General features: G+C 40.0%; 1 protein-coding gene across 1 annotated transcript; it reads left to right on the top strand.

The window, feature by feature from the left end:
- The first annotated feature begins 4,057 nt into the window (after window positions 1-4,057).
- On the top strand, window positions 4,058-6,292 carry ASCL3 (achaete-scute family bHLH transcription factor 3). The gene is made up of 2 exons (XM_043969606.1): window positions 4,058-4,141; window positions 5,541-6,292. The coding sequence occupies exon 2, from the start codon at window positions 5,750-5,752 to the stop codon at window positions 6,290-6,292; it is 543 nt and encodes a 180-aa protein (XP_043825541.1). The 5' UTR covers window positions 4,058-4,141; window positions 5,541-5,749.
- The last annotated feature ends 4,593 nt before the right edge of the window (window positions 6,293-10,885 follow it).

Below are 10,885 nucleotides of genomic sequence, written 5' to 3'. Positions count from 1 at the left end.
ATCAATGGGAAAAGGCTGCTTGGTTCTCCTTTGAGCCCCTTGGATCATTCCTTAAGCCTCAGACCACGGAAGAGCTATTCAGTTACTTTTGAACCTGTCCACTACAGTGATCTCTAATAATTTCTCAGGTTTTTGGCTAGGGAGTCAATGTAGGATTTAACTAGGGAGGCCAGAGAACTAGGTTCTAGTCCTAGCAACATAATCTGAAATCATTTCACTGTTTTAGGCCTCTTTTCCATAACATGAAGGGTTTGGATTAGCTGATCTTTAAGGATCCTTTCTGCTCTGAAGTTGTATGATTCCCTTTTACAACTCTTAAAAATTTTTTTTTCTTTAGATCCAGATTAAAAAATATTTAAGCTTTATAGGGACTGTACTTCTGAAGAATACTTGATCATGAAGAAAGAACTTGATTGGGTTGACTGCCATTGTTTGAGATCAAAATCCAATGTTTTTTCAAGTGAACCTTTATTTTTAGTTGTACTATTTGTTGTCATATCTGCATAGTGGGTGGGAAAAGGCTAAACAAGATCTCCACACGTGTGTTTAACCATAAGCTACTTTGCATATTGTCACCAATAGTCTATAAATCTGACAGGTACGACCTGGCTGCACAGACGACATTTTGACCACAAAACTAAGGTAAGAGCTCTTCTCCAAAGACCCATCCAATATCAGTACTTGCTTCAGAAAGAATTCCTGGGCAGAATGGATGTCACTCGAATACTGTCTTAGGTCCTAGTACCATGATGGCTTTACATTTTAATCATCATTATAGGATTGAATTTTACCCATTTGATAAGGCTGGACTTGGTAACACTGGCAGCTCCCAAATTTGCTGCAATCATTAGAACCATAATGTAACATTTGTTTCTCTGTGCTAGATTGTATTGTATGATAAATTCTATTTATTTAAAGTTTAGTTATTTAGGTTATAGCAAGGAATCGTTTAAGTTTTTATAATCACTTATTAATCATAGCTCTCCTAGGAAACAAAGAAATGGCCAGTTTTATCTCTTTTCAATCTCTTTTATATTAGAGAGACTAAGACAAACTTGCCTGAGATCCCCTTTAGTTGTATTCATGGAACTCAGAAGCCTGACTTTCGGCCCAGGGCACTAGCTAAGACTTCTCCATTGATATTTATATCTGATCCTTATTTTCTGCTACAAGTTCTCCTCCAAGTATAATCAATTATTCTGTAATTCTCTTTCTTTAATTTTTATTGTCTGGGTATTTATAATTAAGGAGGATGCAGTATCATAAAACAATGAATTATTTTTGGAAATATCCAACTGTAAGATTCTGTGTGTATTCTAGCAACACCTGAGTTGTTTTCTTTTAAATAGATTTTGGATGATTTTTGTTTCTGTGTTACCAGAATTTCTCCCACTCTGCTTGTCAAAGAATTATGTTTCCTCTTATTACAACATATTTTTAAATTACCTATTACAAATTTCATCTGGGTCAATGGGGGGGGGCAATGAGGGTTAAGTGACTTGCCCAGGGTTACACAGCTAGTAAGTGTCAAGTGTCTGAGGCTGGATTTGAACTCAGGTCCTCCTGAATCCAGGGTTGGTGCTTTATCCACTGTGCCACCTCGCTGCCCCCTGGGTCAAATTTTAAAGAAAATTTTATTAGTCTTACATAAGAGTAAAGCTTTTTCCAAATTAAATATTTTAATCATTAGCAGGGATATTAGTTTTTCTATTTTCACTTCAGTAGGCTTCCGATGGCTTTGGTTTGGGCCACAAGTCAGAATTTTGGGGCTAGTTTTCCAGTTGCTTATCCAATTTCCAAAACAGAATTCATCAGCAAAGTATTTTCAGGAATAACTAGCCAGTAATTTGCTGCTTAGAGTTTGGTAATCCAATGACATCTGCTAGAGTTAAGACCTGGGTTGGGTGAGTCACTCAAACCTCTCTGCCTCTCCGAGCCTCAGTTTCCTCATCTGTAAGATGTGGGGAGCTAGACTAGGTGAGGTCTGAGATAGCTTTGAAGTCCAAATCTATGACTGAATCCTCTAGCGTGAAGAATCCCCTAAGTGACTAATTGCCCTGGTTTTTTTGTCCTAGGTAAGTTATTTTACTTCTCTGAGACTGGGTTTCTCCATCTAGAAAATGGACAACATCATGACTAGTACAGTTGTTGTGGGGAAAACACTTGGCAAACCTCTCTAAAGGACCATGTAAGTGGGAGCTGTTTCTGATCCTTTAATTCAGAAACTTTCTCCCACTTCTCATGCCCCCTCCCCTCTCATTCCCCCTTTCTCCATGGCTAGTTTCTATTTTTCCTAAGGTAATGTTTCTTGGGGGGGGGGGGAATTGGTTATGGAGTGCGTCGCTTGTTTTGTCATTTTAGGGCCTTTGTCCTTTTTCATTTCCTGACCTTCAGTGTTGTGCTTTACCTGGGCTTGTGTGTGATGAAATCACCTCTAGGATTAAGAGCCCTTTCCCAGTATTTACATACTATCTTCCAGACTGACTTCTCATTAGTTCCCCTTTACTTGGTGTTCTCTCCAAACTGGTTACCTCGCTGCTCTCCCAAGCTGGCATTCTGTCTCCTGACGTTGGTCATCCTTCACTTCACATTGTGGCATCCTTAGCCTTCTTCCTGGCTCAGCCCAGGTGTTGCCTCCTGCAGGAAGCCTTTCCCGATTCCCTAGTTGTTGGCAGAGTTCCTCACTCCTCAAAGGCTGCCTTATCTATCTATCTGTCTGTTTATCTATCCATCCATCCATCCATCTGAATGCCCTGTCCCATCAGAAGACACCAGCTCCTTGAGGACAGGCACTTTCTCCATTTCATCTTTGCATCCTCAGCCTCCAGCACCCTGTACTTTGCCCCTGGGCAGTCAAATCAATATATATTGACTTGAATTTCTCCTTGACTTCTGACTGACCCTCCCTTTCTTTTTCTTTGACAGCTTCCTTATTATCTGTAACCTGTCCCCGTTTAAGAAGCCACATTAATAGACTAATTAGACATTTTCCAAGGAATCAGAGCAGTATCTCCTACTTTAATTATAGCGGTTAGTTTGTTCAGCAAGCACGTATTAATGGCCTACCATGGACCAGCTAGGCACTAGACGTGCACAGCTAAAAATGAAACAGCCCCTTCTCTCAAGGAACTTTGGGAAATAAAAGACACAGATAAGTAAATACAAACGTGTGTGTGTAATCTAGATCTGTGATTTCAAGGAGTAGGAAGCCTCATACCAATATATCTCTGCAAGTGCTCAGCAACTTATAGATGTAGACAGCTCCCTGGAACAGAGAACCTAAGTCATTTGCCCAGAGACAGCCAGCCAGTCAGAACTTGAACCCAAGTCTTCTGACTATAGGACTGGTTCTCTGTGTGTGCATCATACCAGGCTTCCCTCAAAAGTTTAAAAAACATACAGGGTAAATAAAAGCTATTTTCTGGGGTGTGGGGGTGGAGGCATACCCCTGCAGGGGGCTTCCTGTTGGAGGTGGCATTTGAGCTGAGCCTTGAAGGCAGCTAGGGATTCTTAGAGGGGGAGGGAGTACATTCCAGGGATAAGGAGGCTGGACACAGTCTTCTAGCTCTTCTGTTCTGATACTGGGTTGTCAAGAACTAGAAAATTGGTCGGAGACTCTCTGATCCTTTTCTCCTGCAGGTTTGTCCTATAATAGATACACATGGAAACATCTATATTGTTTTTCATAACTTTGCTAATTAATGATCTTTTAAAAAATAATTTGTCATGCACTTAACTTTAAACACAAAAACCAATTAACCATACAAGTAGAGCTATTCTCATTTTTAAATGATTTTTTAATGTATAACAATGTCTTAGTTATTCCCTTTGGGTCACTTTCATTCTCTCTCCATTCATCTTTATATTTATTTCTCTAGTTTTCTTTTTAAGAGGCAGCATAGTATAGTCAACAGGGAGCTGGCCTCAGAGGAAAGAAGTCCCAGGTTCAAGTCCCTGTCTTTGACACACACTGCATGTGTGACTCTGAGCAAGCCCCTCAACCTCCAGTTCCTGAACTAACTCTCTAAGCTATTGCAGAAAAAGTGGTCATCTGCATCTAGGAAGAAGTCTTCACTGGGTGTTTCCTATAGAATTTTAAATCGCAAGACTGGTGAAAAAAAAATCATTTCGTGTAATTAAGGTAAGTCTAGTTCTGGCTCTACTTTCTTTGCTTTGAGTAAGCTTTTCCAAATGTCTTTTGATTGTCACATTTAGCATTTTAATAGCCCTGTATGCCACTGCACCAATATTCAGTAGTTTATTTGATATTTAGTGAGCTCTTACAGTAAATGTACTTTGTGGGGGGGGGGGGGACAATGAGGGCTAAGTGACTTGCCTAGGGTCACACAGCTAGTAAGTGTCAGGTGTCTGAGGTTGGATTTGAACTCAGGTCCTCCTGAATCCAGGGCTGATGTTTTATCCACTGTGCCACCTAGCTGCCCCAAGCAAATGTACTTTTTTTTTTTTTTTTAGCGAGGCAATGGGGGTTAAGTGACTTGCCCAGGGTCACACAGCTAGTAAGTGTTAAGTGTCTGAGGCCGGATTTGAACCCAGGTACTCCTGACTCCAGGGCCGGTGCTCTATCCACTACGCCACCTAGCTGCCCCACAAATGTACTCTTGATAGATTTTTTCAATGGCTAATTTGGACATCAGAGAAAGTAAAAACATTTCCCATGGAAAGCCCTTGGCAGCTAAGTAGCCTTGGTGCAGCTTCTGCTGAGTTGTGTAAGAAGGTGATCAGGAAGATGAAGCTGGGTAGCAGTATATAGGAAAGAGAACTGGATGTTTTAGAATATTATAGAACATGGATAACTTGGTGTAGTAGCGAGAACATCAACTCTGGGGTCGAGAAGACCTGGGTTCCAGTTGGGGTTTTGGCATGGACAAGTCTCCTGCGTTCTTAGTGTCTTAATCAACTCTAAGAATTTAAGTTACGGATGAAAAATAATACTGATGGAATCCCAGGTCAAAACCAAATAAATACAATGGTTTCCAACCTTTGGACAAATTTACACTTGATATAAGGAGAAAGTTCCCTTTAATAGAAATGATGAGTGGAATAGCCTGCTTCAGGAGGTGGTGGGTTCTGGAGGCTGGACCAAGAGTTAGCATGTAGAGAACATACTTAGTTCATGTTCACTTAAGGGTTGAACTAGAAAGGCCTTTAAAGTTTCTTCCCACTCTGAAATTGTATATGCTGGCAAAAAGTCATGGCAATACACAGTAAACTGATGATAATAGAGTCAACTAAAAGAAGTAACAAGCCAAACCACATCTCTGGGTCAGGACACATGTGTCTTTTTTATTAATGAGGAGAGAACTAAATATAGGGGTACTTTGGTTTATCCAACAGGTTGTATGTCTAGTGGTATAGAAGTATAATTTTTGTAAAATCCTAGGGTATTTTTTTGTAAAGTAAATATCTACTTCCTAATTTATCCTTTTGAATCTTAATTTTTCACTTATCAGACACTCTATCAGTCATACTATACTTCAGATTTTACGTGGTTCTGAACTGCTTCTTTGTTTCTTGAACAGATAACGTCATGCACTGTCTGGTTTTCGGTGACAAACAATACTGAGCAGCCCAAATAACAGAAATGCCTTAACAAGAAAGAACGTGGGACTAGAGCCAGAAGATCTCTAACTGTAAAGTGAATTGTTGTTATTATCGTGTTATTTATATTGATATATTGTTGGATGAATGAATACATTTGTTTGTCCTTCCAGGTTACAGAGATAACAAAATGGATAACAAAAACTACTGTCATCTGACAGACAAATTGCCCACCTTTAGTGACTCCCCCCACATGCAGCTGACTCGGTCTTTCTACCTGGACCCCGTGGTCACTTTCCACGTATACCCAGAAGTCCCTGCCCCAGCCCCTCACTCTGAAGACCTGCCCGGGCTCCCTTTTGCAGCTGACCAGCTAATTGTGGAAAACTTTGGAGATCCTTGTTCCTTCCCTTTTCAAATGCCATATGCCTCTTATGGGAGATGTGAGTATTCCTATGGTCCAGCGTTCATCAGGAAAAGAAATGAGAGGGAACGGCAAAGAGTCAAGTGTGTCAATGAAGGCTATGCCCAGCTACGTCATCACCTACCTGAGGAGTACCTAGAGAAGCGACTTAGTAAAGTCGAAACCCTCAGAGCTGCCATCAAGTACATCAATTACCTGCAGTCTCTTCTTTATCAAGATGAGATTGAAGGCAAGAATAAACCAGGGAAAAGTCAGGCCATTGTGGCAACAACCAGTCACCAGATGGACCCCATTTTTAAAATTGTGTAAGTAGGGCCAAGGTCCAAAGAAGTAGCTTCCTAAGGCCACAGTGTTTACAGAATCAAATCATATCTCTTACCAAACTTTATAGTCTTGTTGCTAGAACCTTATCACCAGAAGCAATCCTAGAGGCCAGTGAGTTCAATTACCTGTCTGAATTCTCCTCTGTAAAGGATGCCTGGCAAAGACTCATCCAGCCTTTGCTTCTTTCAGTTACTACGAATAACAATTGAGCCAGTGTTCATAACCTCCGAGCTCACCTGGCCCTGGGTAGTGATTAGCTTTGTACAGCATGTTCGAAAATGGGTGCCTTGAATACTGTCATCAGCAGATGACTTGGAGAGGGCTTCTTAAAGCTTTGAACATCAGTTTCTGGAATTTGGGGAAGGCATCTGATTTCTCAACTTATGTCTGTCTCTGTTCACTTGTAGCTTCCCATGAGCTATTTTTTTTTTAATGTGGAAGGAAGAGATTTTAATTCATTTATTGAGGGTCTACTATGTGAGAACACAATTCTGGGAATTTAATGGGGATACAAAGTTTGGGTGAGACATTCCTATGCTCTAATCCCACAGACAAATCACCTGTCTTCCTGAAAACAAATATAATGATATAAATATAATTCTCCTAGGAAGGCAATATACACATCAGTAATTATAGTACAAATAATACAAGCTAAGTGCATCAGAGAGGTGCAAAACAAAGTTCTATGTGATGTTCAAAAGAGTAGGAAAGGTTGTTACCAACCAGGGAGAATCTAAGAAGGCTGCTGGGAGAAGATATTTAAATTGGGCTTTAAAGCCTGGTTAGGAGTTTGACAAATGAAACAGTACATTTCCCAACAACCTTGTGAGACTGAAAAGGGGACATACTCAGGAATAAGGATCAATGGTAATAAAGGCCCAGGGCAGTGAGAGTAGCCCAGTTAGGCTGGAATAGAGAGTTATAATAGGAAATATTATGAAATGAGGCTGAAAAGGTAGGGTGGCCTCAGCTTCAAGGCAGTTCAACAGATGTGAACTCCTTGCACTGCAAGGCACTGTGTTAGGTACTAGAGATACAAAGACAAAAATGGAAAATGATCCTTGTTCTCAAGGTGCTTCTTTTCCACTGGGAATATAACATATACACAGAAAAATAAACACAAGATAATTTGAGGAGGATCCTGAACAACTCGGAAGACCAGGAAAGGTTTCACATGGGAGGGCGTACCTGAGGAAGTGAAGAGGTGCAGATGAGAGCCTTGAATGCAAGATAAAGGAAAGAGTTTGGACTTCTTTTATCCTGGAGGCAAAAGAGAGCTAGCCACAGAATTTTTGAGCATAGACATGATCATATCTAACCATAAGAAAGATTATTCCACCAATAAGGAAGGAAAACAGCTGTTAAAAAGCCATTATAATAATCTAGGCATTTTATAACAGGACCTATAGTAGGTCGTAACAGTGGGAATAGGAGGAGGGGACAGAGGCAGGAGACGTTAAGTGGTGGACTCTACCATATGCTGTCCTCCCCTTGTGTTTCTAGGAGTTTTATCAGCCACATTGTCAGATACTTTAAAGATATTCTATCCTAACCAACCAAAATGAACCTACTTTGGGTTTTGTTTTGGTTTTTTTAGTGTTTGTTTCTTACATGTAGATAGCTCTATAAGTCTGTAGTTCTTATTGCTGGGTGGGAAGCAGGTATCTGAACTTTATAAACCCCCATAATAAGAGAAGCCAAAAAACTAGCTGAAGGGCAAAAGATGGATAAAGTTAGAGTAATTTAGAAGCTCCTGCTGCATTCTAAATGATTGTAAGCACAACCAAGATACAAAGCCAACCTTCTAGTCTCCCATAACAGGTTCCTCCTCCCCACTTCTTTCTGAGTGATACCGTTGAGTGATACCACTGATTCCCTACTATTGCCCAGTTATTTCTCTTTTAGTTTAGGGTTGTTGGGGTTGGGTGTTTTGGGTTTGTTTTTTTCATTGTTTTATGTCAATTAAATGCTTTGCAATGTATTGAATTTGTGTCTAGAATAGTCACTGAAAAGAGTATTCTTCTGGTGGGGGCTCTCAGACCATGATTTACAAAATTGATTATCCCCAAATGACCCCCAAGGGGCTCCGAGCCATAGTTCTTGTGAAAGACTTCAGAGGACACTTGTTCCACCCAGACTCATGAAGCATATTTTATTTCACTTGATTTAGTCCTGGGTTATCCTTGGTTGTGTCGTTTGCTTACTGTTTCCTAAGTGGTGGGCTTGCTATCCCAGCTACCAAAACTGAGAGCAGAGATTATGTCTTCTTTCTCAGGGATCACTCCCTCAAGCTTTCACACATACCACAGCTCCTCAACCACCAACTAATCACATAAAATATTTTCTCAGGAGATAGTTTTTTTGGGAGAGTAAGAAGCAAAATTATTCTTTTCACCTTCCAATTGTATGGTTGAATAAAGTCTTTTTTTAATTGATGCTTTTGTTTTATGCTTTATCTCAGTGATTTTTTTTATAACTACCCAGAGCCTTCTCTAGTGACAAGAAAAATAGTTCAGTGACTGACCAACAAAGCCAGCTGGTGTGATAGAGTATGCAACACTGACAGCCTTGAACTATGGTTTGGATCTTACCCACGATTCATCTGCTCTCCAAATTCACACGTTATCTCCCTGTCCTTAAATCCCCCCTCACCAAACCTCCACTGGACTATGCCTCTCCCCTCCTGCATAGGTCCTAACTTTTTTTTTTTCGGGGTGGAGCAATGAGGGTTAAGTGACTTGCCCAGGGTCACACAGCTAGTAAGTGTCAAATGTCTGAGGTCGGATTTGAACTCAGGTCCTCCTGAATCCAGGGCCAGTGTTCTATCCACTGTGCCACCTAGCTGCCTCTCCCACTTTTTTTTAATTAAAATTAAAAAAAAATAATAATAAACATTTTTATTTAAAGTTTTGAGCTCCAAATTCTATCTTTCCCTCCCTTCTCTCTTCACCCCACTGAGGCAGTAAGCAATCAGATATAGGTTATACATGTGCAATTATGTAAAACATTACCTACCATATTAGTCCCTCTATATAACTAGAATAAAAAAAAATGAAAGAAAGTGAAAAATAGCATGCTTTAGTCTGTTTTCAGTCTATACCAGTTCTTTCTCTGGAGGTGGATCGTATGCTTCATCATTAGTCCTTTGGGATTGCCTCCGATCATTGTATTGCTGAGAATAGCTAAGTCATTCACAATTTTTCATTGAACAATATTGCTGTCTCTGTACACAATGTTCTCCTGGTTCTGCTCACTTCACTACACATCACTTCATATAAGTCTTTCCAGGCCTTTCTAAAATCATCCTGCCTGTCATTTCTTATAGCACAATAATATTCCATCATAATCATATACCATAGCTTGTTTTGTCATTCTCCAATTAATGAACATTCCTTTGATTTCCAATTCTTACCCACCACAAGAAGAGCTGCTAGGAATATTTTTGTACGAATAGGTCTTTTTTCTTTTTTTGCTATGTCTAGGCCCTATCTAACCCATAGCAATAACAGCAACACTAAATAAGCTCCCGTGTCTATGATGATTTGTGGTTTCATAACTGAATAATACCCTTCTCTACAATATCCCTTACAAGTGGGCCTCTCCTAGCATGCTCCCAGTGAAGTAGAACACACTACCTCCTGAGGCAAGCCACACTGGGACAGGTTTAAGGAACAGGAAGATTTTTCCTTTCATCAGGTCTAGATCTGTCTCTCATCTTCTCCCCGTTGTTCTAGGATCGAGAATAGATTGAATCTTTTCCTTTTGACAAGATTATTTTTAAAGATAGGTTTTGTTGATCTTTTGTTTTAATATTACCTACATCTCCCCCAGATCCTTTCCCCCCTTGGGAGTCATCCTTTATAAGAAAGAATTTTTTTTTTAAAGGAAGAAAAACAATCCTGCAAAATCAATCAGTATTTTTTTTTTTAAATCTGACTATATGCAATGTATCACACCCTCGGACCTCCCAGCTCTTCAAAGGAGTGAGAAGAATCGACTTCTGTTTCTTCTTTGAGACTGAGCTTGTTCTTTGTAGTTTTGCAGCGTGCACTTCTGATTGTTTTATAGTGGTTCTTCCCATTTATGTTGTCATTATATAGATATCGTTTTTTCTGGCTCTGCTTATTTTGTTCATTTGAATATTTCCCTGCTCTGTATTCATTCCATTTGGCATTTTTTACAGCAAGGTAATATCCCATGACATTCACGTACCACAGTGTTTTTAGCCATTCCCTAACTGATGGTCATCTACTTTGTTTCCAATTCCTTACTACCACCAAATTTGTGTATTTGGTGTCTGTGGGTATTTTACTTTGACAGACTTTTCAAGTACTTAAAAAAAAAAATGGGTTCTTCCTAAGTCTCTTCTCCAGGCTTGACATCCTCAGGGCCTCTTCAGATGCTTCCCAGAGTATATGGTTTCTGGTTTTCTCACCATGCTGGTATCCCTCTTGTTGGCACAGTCTGGTTGAATGTCCTAGAACCAAACATAGTAGTCTGATTTGGGAAGGATGGGAATAGGAGGTGAATATCATCTCTGGTGCATTTAACCCAGCGGACGTACCTGTCTTCCTTAGA

The sequence above is a fragment of the Dromiciops gliroides genome, chromosome 6 (genome assembly GCF_019393635.1).
Source record: "Dromiciops gliroides isolate mDroGli1 chromosome 6, mDroGli1.pri, whole genome shotgun sequence".
In the NCBI taxonomy this organism is placed as follows: domain Eukaryota; kingdom Metazoa; phylum Chordata; class Mammalia; order Microbiotheria; family Microbiotheriidae; genus Dromiciops; species Dromiciops gliroides.
This window is presented reverse-complemented; position numbering and strand designations above follow the sequence as displayed.